This window comes from Pelecanus crispus, chromosome 2 (genome assembly GCF_030463565.1).
Source record: "Pelecanus crispus isolate bPelCri1 chromosome 2, bPelCri1.pri, whole genome shotgun sequence".
Lineage (NCBI taxonomy): Eukaryota > Metazoa > Chordata > Aves > Pelecaniformes > Pelecanidae > Pelecanus > Pelecanus crispus.
Window position 1 is genome coordinate 128261901 of NC_134644.1, and position 23005 is coordinate 128284905.

The window sequence follows — 23005 nt, forward strand, 5'->3', positions numbered from 1 at the left end:
GCCTAAGGGGAAGTTGGGTGGGTTTGATCCCATTGAAATAGATAACATTTTCCTAAATATAAGAAGCTTTACCGCTTATGCTTTGTTACGTATAGCTTCCGGGGGCGGGGGGAAAAGGCTGAAAATAAAAAAAAAAGCTGCCCTATGTTACACTATCATGCAGAAAGTAAGGATCTGTGTACGTTCACACAGTAGTGTAGTGCCATTAAAAAAAAAATATCTACTGTGAAGGACACTTTTGCTTCATTTGGAGAACAATGTAGCATCGATATTTGTTTAAGACATTATTCCAACAAGCGCTTACAGCTGAGCTTAATTTTATGCATATGACTTAAGTGTGCGCTGAAGATGTTGAACGTTTGCTGAACAAGGACCTAAATCAATGTCACTTGGGCCAAATGTAGACTACAAATTTTCTCTTGCCATAACTTTTAGAAGGTTATGATATTAATATTTGCTTAAGTGGGATGACTATAAATAGCAACCTCCCCCCATGTTGCCATAACTTACAAAAGGAAGATCCTTTTGCTAGAAGAGTTTAGGTCCTCCAAGAGAGTTACTTAGCTCTACCAAAAGAACAGCTCTATTTGCTATTATCAGCTGAATCTCTACCAGGGCTTTCCTACTAAAAGTCTACCAGCAAAGTATTTTAGAGAATAAGCTAGCTGGTTTTTTGTGTGTTTTGATTTACAAATGATAGCTTTTCCATTTCTCTATGGTTTTTCATCATTATTTGTGTGTTTCAGGGGATCGCTGTATTGCAACCAGTGCTCTGAAGTTGTCATTTCACCAGTTTTGAAAATGCAGCTGGAAGTCTTCTTGAGTTGTCCATCCCGATCTCAAAGTACAGTAAAAGTAAAGGTATGGCAAGAAGTGGGCTTCGGTGTATTGGTTACAGTGAGGATAGGTATGTAGACACATAGGTACTGTAAGCCACACTTTTATAAACAGCTCTGTCAGAAGAAAAATTGAAAGATGTAAGAGTATCCCGTAATTTAATCTGATACTAAACTTGTGTTTCATTGGACTAAGAACCCAGTTCCCAGATCTTACTCAAATAATACAGTCATTGAGTTCACCCTGAGGTTTGCAAACTGTTTTATTGTCCAGCTGAAGGGCTTTGGTGGGTTGGGCCTTGGGAAACCTCAGTCTCCACAGCCTAAAAGGAACACGTATTTTTAGACTCCCAGTACGAACATCTTGTGTGTCACCTTTCCTCTGCTTTCTTGGCCAGAGAAATGAAACCATTCTATATTAAAATGAAAATCTTTGTTCAATGTGACTGTTTTAACCTGCGAACAGAACATCTTTGCATACATAAGATTTTTGTCATGAACAAAACCTGTTAATTTTCTCATTCCAGCTGTTACAAAGGACAATCTCTTCTCTCCTGATGTCCTCCGCCAGTGAGGATGGGGTAGGTATAATGAATGTTGACAAAAAAAAGTTAAACTACGTAGCTTGCTGTAGAGGCGGAGTAAAGGAGACGTGAATCAGGTGGGAAGATACTCGAATCATTGAAACGGAAGGGACTCCTGGAGGTCATCGTCCGACCTGCCACTCACACTGGGCTATTGCCAAAGCACGGGCAGGTCAGCCATGACTTTGGCTAGCAGGGTCTTGAAAGCCTCCAGGATGGAGATTCTGCCTTTCCAGGCAGCTCGTTTCAGAACTGCACTAGGAGCAGTAGGAGAATTCCCTAGAAATAATGATTTTTTTTCTCCTGTCCAGCCTGGGATTTGAGTGGGCTGCACCCTTTGGCCAGCCCTCCTTCCACCTGCTGATGCCCTGCTATTGCGTGACTCTCATCAGGCTGACGCCCTCCTTTTTAGAAGAGGGACGCCGCAGATGGGACGTGCAGACAGCTTTAGCTCAGCTGCGGATCTGCAGAGCTATCTGTAAATAGCACTATGTGCAGACATTCAGAGCTGCGACGAGCAGTGCTGGGCTTTACTCCATTTTCTGGCTGAGGATCCAAAGACAGCAAAGATACAGTCCAAGCATCCCATCTTTTTGGGATGGTCTTCCAAACCCTATAAACCCCAACTACTTTCTAATAGCACAACCATGAAATTACTGGCAGGTGGTAACAGTAGAGAAATTTGCAAAACGCATGCAAGATAATACTTTATAATTGTATGAATGAAACATGCATAAGCCGCGGGGATCCAGGGGCGAAAGTACAGTTTATGTAATTGTGAAGTAGTTATTCCTTTAATCTGAGATAGGAGAAGAACCCTGACATTTGGGACGGTGCCCAGATTTATTGCGGGTGAGGGAGGCACCCGGCTCGGTGCCGGGCTGGCATTGGCTGCGGGATGGTCAGCAGCGAAGGAGCGTCACCTTCAGAGGGTGATTAAGCCCAATTAGGATCCCGAGATGCCTCCCCTCTCCATTGCATGTGGAAGGGAGCAAAGGTCAGCTCGTTGTCTGGTTTAATCATCCCAGTTAAGTGTCTTCAGTTAGGCGACGTGTCTTGGGGTCATTTTGCTCTCCTTATCTTACACAGTCTCCTAGCATTTTGCTGTTATGTGCTCCATGGTTTTAATGGGATTGATGGATAATTTTTCAAGTGGAACATTTCTCTGAAATTGTAAATGTTTTCTCTTATGCTGGAGGGTGTATGTTTCATTTAAGCAAAGAGCTAAAAGAAATTTCCAAAATGTGTTTGCTCTTTTAATAGCAGTTAAGTCTTGCTAAGTTTTCCAGTATGTGTCTGTTTTGGTTACAGACTGACAAAACGTAGTTCTTTTTCGAGTTACTAGAATTCAAACAACCTCTTTTTCTTGTTTCAATTTTTATAATGCTAGTATTTAGAAGTCTGGCAACTTAGAAACATTTTTTTCCCTAGTTGAAATGCAGGGATAATTTTTTCCTTTTTTTTTTTTCATAAGCTTTTCCATCTTTGAACCGCTGCATTTTAGAAAGCAGCACATCTCAACAAAGATTAAGCACAAGAAATACCACTTGAGGTGGCATTTTTTTGCCAGTGCTGCTAAAGTTTCTAAGAGTATAGCTTTGTAATCACTTCTTTTGGCAGGGGGGTTGGTTTTAGCCGTTGCTGGCCCTGGCCACTTTTTCCTTACCTTGTGGCAGCCCTTCTTGTTACACCAGTATAGCTGTTTGTGCAGCTGCACGGTGAATTGGACTGCAGAACCGGTCTGGGGTAAAAATAATCTAGGAAAAAAAAAGGACGGGGTGGTTTATACCTTGAACCAGGCAGCAGACGTGGGTATCGCATACCTGTACAAACGCACAGCCCAGATGAAAGCGGGGGGCATGGTCAGAGGCTGCTCGTAGGCACGTCCCACTGAGGAAGGAAATGGATGTAAACCTGCCGTCCGAGATAGATACCCTCTCAAGCGAGGTATCGGCCATCGGCCTTACCAGTTCTTCTGTTAACGTGCTGTCTCCTCTTAGAGAATCATCGCAGCCTCACACCCCTCTCCTCCACGCAGAATACAGTGTCTGCGAATTCGCTCAGGCACAACTCGTGGGATCATTAAACAGAAGGGAGTGTGTAGGTGCTGGTGATCGTAAAGGGTGCACGATAAACGCAAAGTTAAAGGCGGGGGGGGGGCATGAAAAGACTTACAAAATCATTTTTCCTTTAGTGGATCTGCTCGTTAGCTAAGGTATTTGATATATAGTATGTATATACACATCGCTAGCACGTGTGAAATCCTACGAGTGTCAGAAAGCTAGACCAAGGGAGCGCACGTAGGTTGTGCTTCAGCAAAATTGAGTTCAAAGTCAGAGCAGCTTCTTGTTTTTAAACGGCTCATTTTTAAAAGCCTGGTAGGGAAGCAGCACTTTAAGCAGGAGTGAGATCTAATTATCGAAAATGCCGTGTATTCATTCCTTCCATCAATTCTAATGCACCTTTCTTTTTGAGTCCTTAAAAAAAAATTGTCTGTTGGAAGAGGACCTTACCCCCGGCATCTTCACGGCCGAATGCTGCTTAGAACAGAATGTCCAGGACTGTTTGTTTTAATCAACATGCTTTTATCACTGCAGAGTTATGAGGTGCAGAGCGTGCTGGGAAAGGAGGTGGGGTTATTGAACTGCTTCGTCCACTCCGTAACCAGCCACCCCAACTGCGTTGCACTGGAGGAAATTGTTCTTCTGGAAGCAGCAGCAAGACACTGAGCTGAACTCCAGTCAGCTACTACACTATCTGTGGACTTTGTAATGTGGTTATCTGTTAACTAGTGCCACAGATAATGTATAATGCAAGTGTGATAAGTGTTAAGATCATTTATTAAAACCGTGATTTACAAAGCACATTGTGCTAACGCTGAAAAAAAACCCCCAACCTGTATTAAAAAAAAAATCTGTTCAACTTTCTGAACTCTTCTTTTTTGGATCAGTTCAGAATCTAAGAATACAGTTCTCTGGCGCGTTTGCTGTTTGTGTACGTAAAACGTCTTGTTCTGGAAGTTTTGAACGCTTGTGAATATTTTTTTTATAATACTGTATTTATTACATGGCGATGGAAAATATTTTACTGATACTAGTGAAATAAATACCTTGCTATAGGCGGTGAACATTGGTCTAAGCTGAGTTTTATCAGCGGATTCCGGACGTACCGCCAGCCGCAAAACACCGCGTTGCGCGCGAATTCTGAGTTGTAACGTTCGTGATCACCTCGCAATAAATGTTATAAAGACGTAGATTTGACCGAAGCTTGTGTTTTGAAGTGTCGAGCATGTACGAAGTTAACGTTTTATGGCTAATTGGTCTCTAAGCATAGAAGTGCCGTGTTACCTGTAGCTTCCCACAAAGCGGGTGTTCCCTTACGTAGTTTCTGTTATGGGTAACGAGCAAACTGCTTTGTAGGCCACCCAACTATGCTCACCATGACTGTACAGGGACATGGATAACAGATCAGAAAAATAATATCAAAATCTTCCTGTGTGTGCATTGTTTGAGGTGCAAGAATTAATGTAAGCGTTCGGTCAGAGATTAGATTTTTCTTTTTTTTTCCCCCCTTCCACTTTCACGGTATTTAAAAAACCCCATACAGGTCAGAGGAGGAGGAATGAATGGTTTTGCGCAGGTCCGGTGTGCGATTACCCAGCAGAAAAGGAACAGCAAACTTGTTGCTAATACCGATCGTTCCTGCAGCTGAGGCCGACGGTGGAAAGTCTTATACACGTCACGATTACTGAAGGAGCGAGCCAGCTTTTGAATGCCCCCTTCTTCCCCCTCCGCCGCCTCTTTCAGTCTCTTACCCGCCTCCCTGTAAGGAAAAAGGGGACGTCAGCCCATTCCTGCGTAGAGGACGCGGCCCTGTGTGCGACCAGGGTGGCCCCTTGGAAGCCCGCGAGCTCGCCCTCCCTCGAAAAGCACTGGCTGCTGGCGGTGCCTGTCCTCCCAGGCCATTTTTCCGCCAGCGCCCTACAGGTGCTGTCACCTTTGTGCGTGCACTGTCAAAATTCAGCCGAGTTGCCCAACCTTTCATAATACCGCGCTCGCTCAGAGCTCGGCGGTGTCGCCTGCTCTCACTTTCACTAGCAGTGGTCAGTGAAAGTGGCCGGCTCCCGCCCGGCCAGAGCCCACAGCGGGCTGGGGCGCGGGTGGGCAACACGCGGCTGGCTCCAACGCAGTTCACGCTTCACACCGTCCCGCGTGCAAACCACTTCGAGCGGGTTGGTTTGTTTTTTTTTTTTTTTAACAACCAGGAATTTTAACTAACGGTGTTCTTGTGTTCATGCATACTTTAATACCGCTATGTTTCTGGAAGAGCCCTGGCCAAAGAGCAGCCCCTCTTGCTGTGCAGCTGCTGCTTGGCCCTCCGTCAGCGCAGCAGCAGCCACCGGCTCGGCATTCCGGCACAGCCATGCAACTCCCGGGGGAAAAGCCGGCTTTGTAACCGCCACGTGCGACAGTGCCAGGTATTCCCACCGTTGCATCGCCCTTCGGCTGCTTCGGAAAATAAAAATGCGGTGCACCTCACCCCGCCTTGCCCTCACCCCCTGTTTCAGCTGCTGGAAGCTTCCCCCCGTGGCGACATCTGCCGCCGCCGACCCGCTGCTTTCGAGACACAGAGCAAACGAGAGGAGGGTTGATTTAACCTTTTTTTTATTATTATTATTATTAGAAATGCCGTAAAAACTGATATAAAAGGTCGAGCATGCTCAGTCTTTTTTTTTTTTTCTCTTCATCCTACTGTCTAAAATACATGGGGTTTTGAATCATTTTAACAGATGTACCATAGCTGCATCGGTATGAGTAAAATGTAGAAAAGACGAAAACTACCATTACAAAAATAATTTAAGGGGAGAGGAAAAAAAAAAAAAAAAAAAGAAGATATTTAGCTTTTTTCCCTTTTTTTTTTTTTTCTTTTTTTTTTTTTTTTCTTGCACGTTCCGTGGTGAAAGACCCCGGCGTCGCCCCACGTCGCTACAACATTCAGGAAGCGGCCGGCGGGGTCCCACGGCGGCTTCGCGCCTCCTCCCCGCGCCCGGCCCGGCCCGGGGCGCCGCGGCCCGGCCCCGCACAGGCTCGGCCCGGCCCGGCCCGGCCCTCTGAGGTATTTATCCACGTCTCCCGGAGTCCGTCTCTCCGTCCCGCTCCCCCCCGGTTACCGGCAGTCGGTGCCCGAGCCGGGCTGCAGGAAGGAGGCGCTGGGCAGCTGCTTGAAGAAGTGCCGGAGGCTGGTCAAGTCCCGGGTGAGCTGCTCGATCTTCTTGTGCAGCCGCTCGTTCTCGGCCGAGAGCTCCAGCAGCTTCTGCTGCATCTCCTGGTTGCGCCGCTTCGCCTTGTCGCGGCTCTTGCGCACGGCGATGTTGTTGCGCTCCCGGCGCTGCCGGTACTCGGGGCTAAACCTGTCCACGCACTTCTTGCCGCCCCGCTCCTTCCCGCCGGGGGCGGCCGGCGGCGGGACGCCCTGCGCCGAGGCGGCGGCGGGGCCCGGGGAGCGGGTGCTGCAGCTGGAGGGGGAGCTGCTGCCCGGCGGCTCGGGGGAGGTGGGCGGCGTGGGCTGCCCGCTCAGGTTCATGATGGTCTGGGCGCAGGTGGCGATCTGCGAGGGCAGCAGCGAGGAGGAGAGGTCGCTGTCGCTCCAGTCCGGCTCCTGCTTCAGGGCGCCGCGGGAGGAGGAGGAGGAGGAGGAGGAGGAGGAAGAGGAGGAGGAGGAGGAGGAGGAGGCGGTGCGGGGCTCGGCGCCCAGCAGGGTGGTCATGGCAGCGCCGAGGTCCTTGGCGGGGTCGCGGCCGGCGCCGCCGCCCGGCGGCAGGTACTCGCCGTAGTCCCCGCCCCGCTCGGGCTTCTGGTTGCTGTTGAAGAGGTCGGCGAAGAGCTCGTCGTTGCACAGCTCCAGGTTGGGCACGGCCGACATGGAGTCGATGTAGGAGCTGAAGTCGATGGCGCTCTCGTCCTCGTACATGGCCGGGGCGGCGGCGCTCAGCTCCGCCAGGTTGGTGCCGCTGCCCCCCAGGCCGCCGCCCGCCTCCTCGCCGCTCATCCCGCAGCCGCCGCGGCTCCCCGGCTTGCAGGCGGGGCCCGGCCCGCCGCCGCTGCCCACCTTGGCGTCGTAGAAGTTGGCGGGCTCCAGGCACCAGCTCTTATAACATGCCGGGGAGTCCAGGCTGTAGAGAGCGGCGGCGCTCATGGGCGAGCGGGACGCGGCGCCGCACGGCCGCGGCGCAGGGGCTCCGGGCCGCGGGCACCAAGCGCCGCTCCCCGACGATCGCAGCTCCAGCCTCCGCCACGGGCAGGTGGGGAGCGCGGCTGCTGCTGGTGCTGCTGGTACTGCTGCTACTGCTACTGCTCGTCCTGCTGCTCCCGCTCGTCCTGCCGCCGTCCCCTCGCCTCCCCGCCGGGGTCGATCCGCGGGTTCGGGTCACGCCGTGCTCAGCGAGAGGAGGGCGGGGATGGGGCAAGGGCGTCTGTGGACCTGGGAGCGAAACGCCCGCTCGGTCGCTTCTTATACGGCGCCGGCCCCGCCTCCTGCCCCAATGACGGGGAACGAGTGTTCCCGGCACCCCCGGGGACCCGGGGGCGGGAGCGGGTGGGGTGCGCGGTCGCGGAGGCAGGGCTCCCGCCCCGGAGAGCTCCCGCCTCCCGGTGGAGGGTGACCGCGGTCGGGGGCGGCCCCCCCGGGGGGACGGGACGGTGCGGGGAGGGGGCAGGCGCCCCTTTTGGGGCGCCTGCCCCCTCCCCGCACCGTCCCGTCCCCAAGGAGGGCAGCCCCGACGCCGGTACCGTCTCCCCCCCTCCACTTCAGCGTTAATTTTCCCTTTTCCGGGCTTCTTTCCACAGGGGGCAGCGAAAAAGCTGGTAGAAAAAGCTCAATTTTTTTTACCCCACCCCAACACGCGCTTCCCCAGCGGCCTCTCGGATGAGGCGATACGGGGGGGAGAAGAAAAAAAAAAAATAAAAAATAAAATAATAAATAAAAAAAAAGATGCTGCCTGCCCCACGCGTGTCTGTGTGCATCACCCTAGCGCCCTCCCGAGGCTCCCCTCCTGCTGCCTGCGTGAAGCGAAGGCTCTTCTTAAAACCTCACGGTAGAGTGCTCAACGCGCTCCCAACCCCCTCGCATCCAGTAAGCTGCTCCTATTGAATTGGCAAATATCAGCAAAATGAGAAGATTTTCAGTTCGAATGCGTGAAATGCTACGGTTTCCAGTTACATGAAACACTTGAGAAAAACCCCTGGCTTCACCCCCAGGTGCTCCGTTGACCAAATTACAAAAGAAAACCACACACACACACAAACCTCTTTAGAAAACTCTATTTTAAGACTCCCTTTTCCATTTTTTTTGGTGGTTTTTTTTTTTTTTTTTTTAATTTTCCAGGAGACCCAGCTATTTAGCTTGGGTAGGACTAGCCCAGCCACTGACTTTTCAGCCCAGCGCTCAGCTGACACCACGGGCGTGAAGCTGTGCCCTGTGGAGCGCTCTGCCGCTCAGAGGTGCTGGGGTTTTTTTTTGGGGGGGGGACCATGGGTACGTGCCGGTCATGCCAGCCCTTGGGCAGCCAGGCCTGCTGCCGCGCTCCGGGCAGGGCTCCATCTGCTGCTACCGCAGCTGTTGCAGTAAGGCAGCTGTTTATCAAAGGGTGTGTATTTTAACATAAATAGTTGGGACAAGACTGGTACACGCTCGCCTTTTGGCCATAAAGTCCTCGTGGGAAGGCTTGTGGGATGAGGATGAGCGTGCTCCGCCTGGCAGGTGAGGCTTTGCGGCTGGCAGGTAAGGTTTGGCGTGGAGGGGCTTTGCTGTGCTTTTAACTCGAGTGTTGCAGCTAACCCCAGGGGGATGGTGCGTTAAAAAGAAACTTGATTTGCTTTGCTCATCAGGGGTTTGATCATGCAACCCCTCTCTACGTGAGCATTAAGCGCTGAACTCGACAGCGACACAAGAAGTGGTTGCTTTTTTTTTGGGTTTTGTGGTGGCGCAAAAAATTTTCCTTTTCCACAGCGTCAAAAAATAATATGGCCCAAAACCAGTTCTGCATGTTGTTACTTTCTGCCCTCCAGCACTGGGGTGCATTCACGTCCCCGTGACTCCACGCCATTGCCCTTGGCCGGGCTGTCCGGCGGGGAGCCGCGACCGTCGCGTGCTGCTCCTGGACCTTTTTTCTCTGCATGAAATGTGGAGAGGTGGGTGCATGAAGCGTGGGAAGGTAGTTCAGAAATGCAAGGCAGTGACGCCCTCTCTCTCCCTTGCTCTGTGAGAGGGTCTGTTGATGGCTGGAAGGCGCTACAGCTCATCTGTCGTAGCCGTAAAATTACAATTTGTCTTGGAAAGCATCTCATTTAGCTGCTTGGACGTGGAACTGCGTTAGACACTTTCAGCTCGCTGAAGTCCTTTAGCCCCAAAGGGCAGCTGGTCATCAGATGGTGCTGGTGTGCAACCGCACCGGCCCGAACGGTCTCATTGAACGCCCATCACGTGTTACCCCAAAAAACAGATGCGATGCACAGCCAGGTCACCCGGCTGCCGCTGGGCACCCTGCCATTCTCAAAATCCCTCGGTAACCAGCGAGCTGCTGGCATGGAAGCCCTGTGTAAGCCCCAATATGTGCCACCCATGTCACGCCTAAGCCCCGTTGTGAAGGGTGCAGCTTCGCTCACGGTGTCGTCAGGACCCGGAGGCGTCTTCAGAGCTCACGGTCAGCCCTGTCACCACCTGTCCCCCAAAACCAAGCAGCGAGAGCTGTTCCCTGGGAGGCGAGTTGCTCGCGTTTGTTGCTGAGCTTAATGGAGATGCGTGGTTTCAGGCGCGCGTTCCGGTGGGTTCCCCCATGTGCCGTGCGGGGTGCGAAGCCCTGGGGTGGTGCTGCACCGGCAGCGAAGCGCCCAGGAGCGGGGCAGCAAGTGACACTTGGCGCTCACCAAAGCGCGGGGCTGCAGGCAGGACTATGGCCGTGCCAGACGTGCCTGGGGTGGATTTGTCTGACATCTTGGCAGCTGAATCTGTTCCCGTTTGCATAAATAATTTCATTTATTGAAGCAGAGACAGGCCCTTGATTCCCTCACCTGCTGAGCACCTGACCCACCAAATCATGGCTTCTCTCTGGGCTCCGCTAACTTTTAAACAGCAGTAGGAAACATCTGAGCATCTGAATTTCTGAATATTTTTGTCTAGAACCTGTTTGAGGCTCCTGCTCCAAATCAAGGAGAGAGGAGCATTTGCAGCTGGAGAGAAAGGACAAGAAACCTTTCTCTAAGAAACCTTTACAGAGACAAGATGAAACTTTAAATTGCTTGAGTGCCGGCTCTGAATCCCAAAGAAGTGCCAGGACCCTGAGCCCTCCAGGGACAGGAATTAAATCACACTGTATTTTTTACTAGTTTTTCCTGATAAATGGGGGCCAGGCCACCCAGGGAAGGCGAGGAAAGGGGGCAATGCTTCAGCCTGGCTTTAATCCTCCCTATCCTCTTCCCAGTCTGCTCGCCTCTGGCAAGCCAGCCAGACGTGCAGGACATTTTGGGGCAGCGGGGCTGGGCGCCTGGCGAGGCTGGGCTGGCCCTGCGGAGCCCTTCTCTGCTCCTGGGGTGCTGCGGGGCGGAGGCAGCGCCAGCAGGACGCCGGCTCCTGCCGGCTTCGTGGGCTGGGGCAAGGCAGCCGTGGGAGGGACGCCGCGTCCGGGTGGAAGCAGCGGGTTTCGGAGGGAGAGGCTGGCTGGCTGGTGACAAAGACGCGGCTGACAAGGGGGAAGAAGAGGGAGGGGAGGCCTGCCTGGTTTTCTCCTCCCCCCAACAAGAAGCGGGAGCGCAGCGATGGTTCCCTTCCACAGCCAGAGGCCAGGAACGGCGCTTGGGGGCCGAACTGGGGAACGGGACATACGGATGAGGAGGTGCAAGTTGTTTGGGGAAGAGTCAAAAAAACCTGCCAACACGTTCCTAGGGAGGGCCCGTACCTCCCCAAGGCTGGCGTTGGCTCTCGTGAGCCCGCACAATGACTCCAGACCGACCCTCCCTACCCCCTTGGCCCACCTCTGCCAGGGCTCGTCTTGAAGGGCTGCAGTGGCATTTTGCGTCGCTTGTACTCACCGGGGCCAGCCCACTGCACTGACCCAGCCTGCGGCCACCCCGCTCTCGGCGGCTGAAGAACTTAGAATCATAGAATCGTTTAGGTTGGAAAAGACCTTTAAGATCATCCAGTCCAACCGTTAACCCACACTACCAAGTCTACTCTAAGCCAATCAAGGGTAGACCAGACTAAACCATGTCCCAAAGTGCCACATCTACCCGTTTTTTGAACACTTCCAGGGATGGTGACTCCACCACCTCTCTGGGCAGCCTGTTCCAATGCTTGACCACCCTTTCCGTAAAGAAATTTCTCCTAATTTCCGACCTAAACCTCCCCGGCGCAGCTTAAGCCCATTTCCTCTCGTCCTATCACTAACTACTTGGGAGAAGAGACCAACACCCACCTCACTACAACCTCCTTTCAGGTAGTTGTAGAGAGCGATAAGGTCTCCCCTCAGCCTCCCCTTCTCCAGGCTAAACAACCCCAGTTCCCTCAGCCGCTCCTCATAAGGCCTGTGCTCCAGACCCTTCACCAGCCTTGTTGCCCTTCTCTGGACATGCTCCAGCACCTCAATGTCCTTCTTGTACTGAGGGGCCCAAAACTGGACACAGTTTAACTTGCCGGTAAATGAAAGCATTTTTTCTTTCTAGCTCTTTTTAAACTCTGTCCTCTGACTTCCTGTGGGCGTTTGAGCCCTGACGGTGCCAGCCCCGGCTGGGTTTGTTCAGCTCCACTTCTGGCTGCTGAATTAAACCTTCCCCGTACCTGGGTTCCCGAGAGGCCAAGAGCCGCCGCAGCAGCGAAACGCCTCAGACCCTGCGCTCGTCCTTTTCTCACGCCCTTCGGTGATGCTCTGGACCTTTCCCTGGCACTGGTTTTGCATGACTTCCCAGCAGGGACACGATTCGTGAGCTCAAAGTCACATCTTCTGCCTCACCGAACGAAATCTTGCACAGTATAATTGACTGGGATTTAATGGACAGGTAGAGGGAGCGTTACTCAAAAAAGGAAAAAAACCCCAAGCAAACAAAAAAGCAGACCAAAAAACCCTGTAAATACAATAGAAACTGTAACCAAATCCTTTCCAGTCCCTTACGGCCACTCCTTCCCAAAACTCTTTGCAACAAAACCGCCCTAAACACTCTGTTTTGGACACTGTTGGTTTAATGTAAGATGTAACTCTTTGGTAGCTTTACAACACGACTAGTGACACCATTCGGTGCTGTGGGTGGCTGCCAGGGTGCAGCCTTTCTACGTATCTGCCATTTCTTACAAGCCGCATCGCTTAAAAATCAAATTTTTGAAAGCCAGGTCATTTCCAAATGAGGGACACGGTGTTAATGAAGGGACCCGGCAGACCCTCACCTTCAGTACTTGTGAGGGGAAAGGGTTTTAAAGCAGCAGTAATAAATCCTTATTTTAACACCCCAATTTTGAAAAATGTGAAGTCTGGGGAGAAGTGTCTCTCAGTGTAGACGCTTAATTACCTGACTTCAGGAAGCGGTTGGCCAAACCTTTCAGCGTGAGGCCAGAAGAGCTGTAGGAAATTCCTTATTCCATGGCTGAACGCAAGCCTAATTCATCGGGCTTGCGGCGAGCTCGTAGGCTCCTTCCCGTGCCCCGAGGGGCGCTGGTGCTGTACCACCTCTCAGCCACAGGCACCTCACGCTGACATTTAAATTGGGGGCGGTGGCGGGGACTAAGGAAGAATCCCGAGCACGACGAGCAGCATGCAGGAACCTCTCTATCCGCTGGGAAAGGAGATGACTGCAGGCTGCAGGTGCAGAGTTTTCGTCTGGGTTTAGCAGTAACATTATTTTTCATTAGAGGGAAATTTTAAGATTGACAGGGATGGTAAGGACTAGCTTAAACGTTAATATTACTCTGTACACTAAGAAAAGCCTACTGAGAATGTGTGCTAATGGTTTACATAGCTTTTTAGATGCAACTAATGAATTTCCAGCTATAGCGCACATCTGGTTCTCTCATCGGAGAAGGAAATATTCTGCCGTACTTGTGGACAGTTACTGAGTTTTGTTTTGCATCATGAGACCTGAAGCAGTCTCCGACTCTGAGCCGCACACCGTCTCATTCTTTTCTGGAAGCCGAACAAACCCGCCACGTAAAGCACCGAGCCCAGCGACTTGAGGTTTTCGTTGCGTCAGTCCTTTCCTTGCTGCTTCACGGGTTGGCTTCAGCCTTTCCATTTAACTGCTGTATTCTATCGAGAGCAGCACCCTTCCGTGGGGACTGGGGACAGCAGCCGCGATTTACCTGTTGGAGGTTGGGTTGGGGCTCGTTCAGCTGCACGGGGAAAGCTCCGTTAGGGCAATTCCACTTGCTGCGCATCGGGTGTGTTTCTGTTCACAAAAACCCAGCAGCCTTGCGCTTTGCTCCTTAGCTGACACTCGAGCTTGACAAAGTCATCACTAGTAGGACTGATGTAGCTGAGGCTTCCGCTTATAGCACTTATTTTAGGGCCAAAACTGAGATTTGAACTATTTTAAGTATGAGGGACGCGTTCCAAGCTCTTTCGCGCCATCAGGGCTACTTTCACCTGTCTGAAGATCTTTCGCCCCTGGCCTGAAGGCCTTTTGCTGCGGACTAAAGGGAGAGGAGGGCATGGGGCAGGGCTCACCACAGGCCCCTTCCCCTGGAAGGGCCGGGCTGCGTTCCTGCTCCGGCCCCTTCCGAAAGGCCAAGGAAGCCTTGGTGGGCGCTGGAGGGAGGCGCGCTGCACACAAACATCTATTGTTGCTGAAGGTATCAAAAGTCCTACGAGAAGAGCCTCGTTAAACTATAAACCTAAACTTTGTCCTCCACAGTACAGGTCAAAGTACCTAGTAAATATCTGAGGTATGTGCCAAAAGTGCAATTAAACACCTCGTATGACCAGCCGCTTGATTTCCAAATGTCCCCTCGCCTTTTCATGTAGCTTTTTATTGTGCTTTAACTTTCTTGTATTTGTAGAGTGACAACATGAAAGCTGAGTGCCTCACCTAACCAAGCTCTTCGTCGTTAACGCCGCCGTCTTTACTGATACCAGAGATTGAAAGAACAAAATGCACCGAGACGTCTTACACAAGTTGTATATAAAAATAGACTCTATCACACACCCTTATGAAAAAACTGCTGTCCGTTAATTATCATCTGCCTAAATGGGTAAATGTGGATGTTTTCTGTGATTAAAGTGCCCTAAATTAAGTTTTGAAATGAGGTATACGTCTGAAAGTTTATTTTTATTTTTAAATAGGTGTTTCCTCCACAAAAATACAGCCAAAACAATCTTTTTAATGAATAAAATCTGATAAAAAGATTCTGAATTTCTTGATTTGTAACACTACTGACATAAAGAATTGAGCATATTTAGTAAGAAGGAAGGTAACAAATAGTAATTGTTGCTGGAAAGTATTTGAAACAAAAAAGCTCCCTCCCTATTCATCAGGCCTCAGCGAGCAATCTTCCTAATCCTGAGTTTTTTGCGGAGTTGTATCCAGGAGGCAGATTCCTCCGCTCTCCAGCTGAAAGACTCACTCGAGACTGGTGCCAGCGGCGGCCACGGCCCCACCGCCACGGAGGCAGGAGGGAAAGCTTGTAGGCAGTTAAAGGGCAAAGACTTCTTTCTATTACACCCTTTATGATAATTATTAAAAGCCTCAATGGAAACTATCTCCGACGATGAATTGCGGGTAATAAAAACCGTAATAGAGAGCTCTCTCTCCCACTTGCCGTCTGCGCTGCGCTGCACTTGCCCCCAAGGTTGCCTGAAAACCGGCTGCCAGAGAGGAAGAGCCACATCTGGCACAGCGTCCAGTGCTGCAGTTACGGCAAGAAGCTCACAGCGCCCTGTGTGCCGGCAGCGGCTACTTTTGGCTTTGGCCAAACAAATGAACGCAACGTGAGGAGAACGAAGGGAGTATAACCTCTAACTGTTAAAAAACAATCTGCTGGAACAAACCGGCACAGTCTCCTCATTACTCTCTCATTATCCAGTAATGAAATAACCATCCAGATACTTTAGGTGTTATCTAGAGCTACAAGCCATTTTCTGTTTAATTTTACCATGTGCTTCACCTGTTTCTATTGATGTGAGAATCTTCTAGCTTTAATTACAAGTAACATACGTCTGCAGAACAGTTTCAGTTGACTGTCATCAAGGTCTCTGTAACGGACCAAAGCACCGACTTGCACTACAAGGATGCCTACAAGTTCGCAGGCTATGAATTTGTGCTTTCCTCTGAGTGATCTCAGTGCCTTTCAAATTAGTCTTTATGCTTTATAGCCTCTCTAGTTCTTTCTACGCGATTTTAACACAAAGACAATAAAGCCGCTTTGTTGCAGGACCACTTATAAGAAAAATAATTAAAAAAAAAAAATCACTGTTTGAATACAGCTTTAATACAAAAAAAAATTATCTTCTACATTAGTCAGTTAACTGATGATGATAAAAGTGATTAAGAATTTTTCTCCTTTTTGGCCTTAAAATTCCGATGTGGTTGCAGCTCGGTGTTTACGGGACGCTCCTCCTGGCAGACGGGGCTTTAGAGAGCAGTCCCTCACATCCAGGGTTCCCACCCTTTCCAGACTCTTCCAAGAATGTTGGGGTCTGTCGCTTGATCGATCAGGCATCTCACTTGGGTCTCTTCTGAAAGTCCGTCCTCTGGCTCTTTGGCTCGGATATTATAGTTAGCGTTACCACGAGCCACAGCTGCAAAATCATTATAAGACAGCGACTTCTCATGGCCCAGGCGTAGTTCGTCACTAAAATTGAGAAGGAAAAATAAGCTCTTACTCAAAGAAACAAGCAGAAAATCTGAGATGGATTTTAAAGTACGAAACAGTACTTGAACACCATTCACGCAGCTTTATTTTTCAAGACGTGGAGACTACTGAACAGCTGTAGAAGGCCTGGCCAGTGAAGGCTGGTGACTTCAGGTGTCCTTTACTACTCAATATTTACCATTAATATTTCAGTCTTGTCAAAGGTCTCTAACTGAAAGAAGGATGCAGCAGTTCACATCCAAGCTGTTACCTCCTTACCTGCCCGGCTGATTTGTGACTGCAAGAAGTACTTTGCTGCCTTTTCCAGTTCAGCCTTGACCGCAAAAAGGACTCTTCCCAAGTCCTGCGCTTTTCAGTACTAGTATGGTTTTAAAACAGGCTTGCTTTCTTTGCCTTTTGTTTTTTTTTTTTTTTGATTAATCCAAAAATGTTTTTTTAAAAGAGGATGGAAGGGATTAATCGTACTTTAACTGAACTTTAAAGACATTCTGGCTTGAGCCAGACTTGACTAGACTGACATAAATAACCTGAGAATGCCATCAGATTTCAATGTGATGTTTTTGGGAAGCAGCCTACCTCCATGCCTCCCATACAGCTGGTTCAGGTTCCATTTCAAGCAACTGTCCAGCAGAAGCATATCGATTTAAATACTACCCCTAGCCTAAAAGCTGTGGAGATGAACATAACGAACAGCAGTCTGAGGAGTAAAAAGTTAAGCAGGCTTACAGGGTGGTGGGGATGTGTGCGTTGCCAGGAACAGTAAAACCGCTCAGAAGGCCTGAGCTGGAGCAAGAACAGTCATGGGGAGATATCTGGTGTTTTGGCTGGCAGGGCGGTTCAGAGAGCTTTTATGTGGACCAAGACGATTCTGACAGGAGGTGTGTTGAAATTTTGCCCTGCCTGCCTCTTCTCTTTTCCCAGCTGCCGATCTATCTGAAGGGAGCAAAATCTGCCACAGGAGACTGCCAAAGCTCTTAGTGCAGGAGTTTAAGGCAAAAGGAGAGCATCTTACCAAGTGATTGTTGCCGGATTGGCACCTGTAAGCTTTCTTTTGACGTAGCTGACTTTTTGCAAAGGGTACCAGTTTACTTCAGATGTGTTTATTTCCTTAATCCACGTGCCTCCTTTTTTCAGCAGTCTTTGTTCAAAGTTCTAAAGAGAAAACGAATTTGCCCTATTTATCATAAATCGTACACTTAAAAAGACCTTTAAGCCACTACATCATAGCAAGTCAAGCTGGTAACTCTTAACAGCAGATGCAATGGAAGACAAAGTAGTGAGACGATATCTAGTTTGCCTGTGACTTAAAATTTAATTTACAATCGGAGTTACTGAAGTGCAACTAGGTTCAGTGATATATACAGTGTTGTTACGTAAATTTAAGAGGCTCAGTCCAAAAAGTTGAAAATATTTATGCTGCTGCCATAAGTGACATAATGTGATCAAGAGATACCCACATTTTTAGGATTATCATGCAGAGAAAGAACAGTACACTGATAATGCAGACATATGCTACTATTCTTTGTCCATCAATATACAATTGTGTCATTTTAAATCCTTGAAGTTAATTTTCTCTGAGAACTCAGTAGAACAAAGAAAGATAAAAGGAGCACTGAGAGTGAGCATCAAGAAATATGTCCTTTTTGCTCAGTTTTAGCCTTATTACAGTTTATGAATTTTCACATGAAAAAAAGAGGAAAGAGGAAAAAAATCCCACCTTCCAGTCCAAAGAAGGCTCTTTTACAAATACATCCATTGTACTGATGAGGAGATCCGGATCCGCACGATAAGCCCGTAGGGCATGCACCATCACACTGTAAATGAGACCCCACTCTTTCACTGGCATCATCAGATTAACAAACTGGCGAGTTAGACGAAAAGGCATCAACTCTGGCACGGGCAAAATCTAGCCAAGGGGAAGGACAGTCAAACGAAAACAAGAATTAAGAAACCTTGGAACAGAAGGATTAGAAATAAATACTTTTTTTTTCTTTTTAAGCTTTGAAACCCTCTGGGTCACTTAACTGAAAATAATGTGCACCTCGGTAGAACAGGACCGAGTTGTGACATCCAAACTCTAATCATGAATATTTAGTGAGAGTGGTTGAAAGCATGGCTGAACTATACAAAAAAACACCGCATAGACTCTATGAAACTCTGAAGCTCTCTGCTTGTCTGAGAATATCTGGAAACAAGACATTTTATTCTATTAACTAGAAGTAACTGGTAAAGAATATTTTTCATCAGAACGATGGCAAATGAGTAGCACTGAATTTAGTACTGAGAATACACGTGTTAATTACATATTTTACATATATTACATAATGCACATATTAAATGCAAAAGCTGTAACAAATTAATTGGAAAACAAATACCTGCGTAGCTGAGCCAAATGCACATCCAAAGTCTATTCCCACCATGCCACCCGTCTCCTTGTTAATCATGAAGTTGGACAGATGTCTGTCTCCAATACCAAGTATCCAGTGACTGATGCACATCAGTGCATGAGAGCTGGCAAAATGGGACCGCAGGGACAGGAAGGCTTCAGGAGATGTACTCATCTTCACAAAGGCTCGCCTTAACAAAACAGAAGTCACTTGTTGCATACAGATAAAACACCGACATTCATTTCACAATGTGCAGTCATTAACAGCGCGCTTACCGCAGCAGGTCTTCTGGAACGCTGCTTTCCCTGCTTTTGAAAGACGTAACTGTTTCTGTACGGCTAGCGTTTCTGCAAATTAATGAAAGTATAATGTTAGCTATTGAAATAACAGCCCACTGGACGTTAAAAGTTAAGATGTGTACAGGACTGCATTAGCACATTTTGCTTACCCCAGTAAACAGTACAGCAAGCCAAACAGAGAGTTTGTCCAAGAAGTTTTATCTGGTATTTATCTAATTTTTTTCCAAGCAGTTATTTCCAGGACTGACATTTCTTAATACAAAACAGTATGTAGTTTTGTCTAGTTTCCCCCAAATTAAGTAGATGTGTTAAGATTTAATACAGCAATACAATTGAGCTCTTTCTGGCTGGATAGTCTCTTCACTTGGTAATGTTAGGTTAATGGTTGGACTGGATGATCTTAAAGGTCTTTTCCAACCTAAACAATTCTATGATTCTATGATTCCAAGCAGAGAAACTAAGATGCAAACAAAATCTCTCAGCAGCATGCAGAGGCTATATCGACACTAGAAAGTAGCGTGGCACAAGGGGAGGCAACAGAACTAAATAGTTGGTGCTGAGGACATCCATGCCACACGCATTTAGGGAGGGAGGGTGACTGCTCTGGACTAGCCCATGTCTAGTCCTGCGAACTGAATGCTCATGAGCAGCTAGAATGCACTGGGTGCTCTCCTTCCAGTCTAGTTTTGTCTGAAAGGAGCAGAGTTGTGCACTCGGGGACAGCTTTGCAATGCAAGTCGGCATGAGGTGAGTGGAGGCAATGGAGAATTTACTTCAAAAGCACTTTCTGGATCTGAATAAAAATATTAATGTAGACACACTCAGATAAATGAGTCAAAGTTTTCCCTTAAAAAGCAAGAAGCTTGCTTAAGCAGGTTATGAGCTGATCAGAAATGCTCCACTGGAAACTTCCCTTCCCCCACTACAGTGCTAGGTGTAGACAGGTGTGGAAATTCCTCTGAGAGGATGCTCAAGCCAGGACCCAAACCATCAAATATTCTTAAACTCTCAGAGAATCACAATGATTTTCTCTGTCCAACTTCAGCAGGTGTTCTGGCTCTGAGACAGCCCACCTAACTGCATAATCAGGAACAAGACACCTAGAAAATAAAGCTGAAGAGAAGCATCTGCTTCTAGACACTTTCTTAAGGAAGTAAGCAAGCTTCTGGAAGCATTCCTGTGCTCTGGTGGGATTTTGGCAGTACTAAACTCCTCCTGCAGAGCATCTCCAGTGAAGACAAAGCAGTAAACCGGGCAAAAACTAGCCAGCGTATTATAATGCCGATCATACTTTTCCTAGAATTTCTACAACTGTGTGCGTATGCACACTCTAGTTTCTATATTTTACATGCAGTTCTCTTTTAAAACCTACCTGTACATAACATGGTACTGAGCCACGCCTTGCGCCTTCTCACTCATCTTGGACAGCCACTCAGAATAGGTAGCATGAGGTCCTTTTTTGCTAGGGACAAAAAAAAAAAAAAAGGGCTGATGACTCCCCTCTATCATCTTACCACTCTGTCCTCGAATATCCCACAGGTTGAGTCTGTGCTGCTATGACCCATGAGATTTTTATGCACAGAAGGCACCAGGAAGCTACAGCCTACATTCATTTTAGCCTTGAAGTTTAGGCCGTCAGTGCATGTGCTGATCCATCCATCTCCTTTCCCTCAGCTTTGAATGCACTTCACTCATATTTGACAGATTAGACATCTCAAAGGTGTTAATTTGTCAACAGGTACTGTGAAAATTAGATGCTGCCTTGAGAAGAAAGACCCAAAATAATTACTCTAGGGAGGGAAAGGTATTTTTAACACAGTCTCATATCCATTTGAGAGGCATTATGTAGCCTACCACAGCACGTGCTGCCGTTTGTCCCTCCGAACGGATAGGGAATGCAGGAAGGCAGCCTGTTATCTCCTCAGCATGTATAGGAGGGGAGGAATGGGGGCTTCGACTTAAGGTATTAATCCATAAGAAGCCAGGCTTCATGAGTTGCACTGCTTATAGAATAATTTGATATTTTTCTCCCATCTTAACCAAATACATTAGGCATTAAACTTCTATTCCAGAGAGACAGTAAGTTAGCAGAGCACCCGCCTTCCCTCTTCCTTCTAAAGCATGTTCCAAGATAGAGAGATCCTTTCCATTTAAGAAGTATTTATCATTTACAGACTGCACAGCCCATCACTTCGGGATAAAGAAAAGGATTTCAAAACTTCAGAAAGTTATTCCCCCCACCCCAGCCAAAATATTGCCAGCAAGGATGTCATCAGAATTTTCCTTTGTGAGCGCTGTCATTCAACCATAGCTCAATATAAAGTGTCTTAATTGACTTGACTGAAGAACATATGGGAAAATATTTAAAGTCTATATATGACAACAAAATAAAGTTTTTTTTTTCTTTTGATAAATCATTAAACTGTTTTTAGAAAGACACTGATCTTCTACATTTAGTATATTAGAAATTTTCTCCCCTCATGAGGTTGTTCCATGTGAGTCCTCCTCCACTTTCCCAGTCAATGAATTGAGACCAACATAATACTGCTGCTGTTCACAAAAGTGAACCAGACAGCAGTAATGCAGGAACCGTAGCAGTTCCTAAACTGCTCACAAATCAAGTAACTGTAGAAATAAAGACTGGAGTACAACCTCCAAGCTGGAGGTTCCTCCAACCTGCCCCATAAACAAGAGAACTAGTAAAAATAAATAGTAACAACACCGCTTTGACAAACCCAAACAGAGATTATGTACTACAATGTTGGTAAATAAAGCCACATTTCCAAATTCCAGGATAGAAACAGGCTGAAATGCTAGAATTAAATCAATTTTAGAAATATTCATCCCCCAATTACAATCAAGAGAAAGACAGCTCATTTATTTAAATGCAGCATTTGTATAAAGTCAGAGACAGTGTTCTTTTTACAGTTGTGTTTTGTGCATTTGCTGCCAATTTCCCCCGTCACTGACTCAGTGCTGAACCCGGGTTCTGAATAGCTCTGTCTCTGCTCTGCTCCCCTCCCCTCTGCTCCCCACCTCGCTGACCTATGTCCATTTCCTGCCTGATCAAATCAAGAGATCAAAATCCTTCCCTTGTAAAATCAACCTGCTGATAAGGAAATGGTGATGATAATGACGTCACACATGATTATAAGCCTCTTGTTCAAACAAGCTAGGTGGAGGATATTACAGTTACAATGGTACTCATTAAACAAACAGTTGCTAATTACTAATTTGGGTCAGGAAGTACAAAGTGCCTCCTTGCTTATTGGTGCTTCTAATTCATTCTTTTAAAAAAAGAAAATGCTGCCACAAGATTGTCAGTATCAAAAACGCCATTAGTAGTGGTCTCTATTAGAGCAGACAGCTAAATCAAGCATCACCTGTTATAGTTCATGTCTTCCTCTTCAGACATACTATTCATAAGGAATTCTTTTAAAGTACAAGTATTTTCCAGCCACTTGATGAGTCCCAGTCTGGAACAAAAGAAGTCAGAGATGTGAGCAAGTAGCTCAGAGTTGAGCTTTAGAGGAACACCACAAATAGAAAGCAACACATTCTAGTGCCTGCTAAAAGAAGGTTGAAAGCTACCAATTTAAAATATACTCTGAAGAACAGTTTCCAGACAAAGCAATTTCAATGTTGTTTAAAAGGAAAAGAAAAAACCCAAAAACATTAAGCCAAGACACAAAACACTCTGAACCAGAATGGCACACAGAAATCTCACTTTCCAACGTTCCAGTAGTAATAGATGCTAACATAAAGATTTCTGTCCCTTCGAGATAAATGCCTACCTTGTTGTCATGGGGATGACCTGGTAAGTCTTTAACTGCATATTCCTTTGGCTACATGTAGCATCTTGGGAAAGGATAATGTTCATGACATCAAACAGCTGTTCAATACGTTGGTCTTGTCGCAGGTCTTCACCACCTTTGACAAGAAAAGGATACTCCTGCTCATCACTGCCTCGGATTGTTATACGTTTTGGTTTCCTCAAGGATTGCATTACACTTATCTTGGAAAAAGATAGGAAAAAGCAAAATATTTGTGAC

The 23005-nt window shown here is 47.7% G+C and overlaps 3 protein-coding genes across 3 annotated transcripts in view; 1 reads left to right on the forward strand and 2 right to left on the reverse strand.

Annotated features, from left to right (window-relative positions):
- SPIDR (scaffold protein involved in DNA repair) overlaps nucleotides 1–4149 on the forward strand; it is a 207322-nt gene extending 203173 nt beyond the window's left edge. Inside the window, exons 18-20 of the mRNA XM_075704705.1 lie at nucleotides 747–861; nucleotides 1364–1417; nucleotides 4018–4149. Of these exons, the coding sequence (XP_075560820.1) occupies nucleotides 747–861; nucleotides 1364–1417; nucleotides 4018–4149 (301 nt within the window). The remainder of the gene's footprint in view (nucleotides 1–746; nucleotides 862–1363; nucleotides 1418–4017) is intronic.
- A 2437-nt stretch (nucleotides 4150–6586) lies between these two features.
- On the reverse strand, nucleotides 6587–7615 carry CEBPD (CCAAT enhancer binding protein delta). The gene has a single exon (XM_075704706.1). The coding sequence runs from the start codon at nucleotides 7613–7615 to the stop codon at nucleotides 6587–6589; it is 1029 nt and encodes a 342-aa protein (XP_075560821.1).
- Nucleotides 7616–15884: 8269 nt separating this feature from the next.
- Nucleotides 15885–23005, reverse strand: part of PRKDC (protein kinase, DNA-activated, catalytic subunit) — an 84352-nt gene continuing 77231 nt past the window's right edge. The window contains exons 79-86 of the mRNA XM_075705984.1: nucleotides 22748–22968; nucleotides 22337–22429; nucleotides 20326–20415; nucleotides 18930–19001; nucleotides 18643–18844; nucleotides 17985–18173; nucleotides 17280–17419; nucleotides 15885–16246 (exon numbers count right to left, since the gene is read on the reverse strand). Of these exons, the coding sequence (XP_075562099.1) occupies nucleotides 16042–16246; nucleotides 17280–17419; nucleotides 17985–18173; nucleotides 18643–18844; nucleotides 18930–19001; nucleotides 20326–20415; nucleotides 22337–22429; nucleotides 22748–22968 (1212 nt within the window). The 3' untranslated portion in view covers nucleotides 15885–16041. The remainder of the gene's footprint in view (nucleotides 16247–17279; nucleotides 17420–17984; nucleotides 18174–18642; nucleotides 18845–18929; nucleotides 19002–20325; nucleotides 20416–22336; nucleotides 22430–22747; nucleotides 22969–23005) is intronic.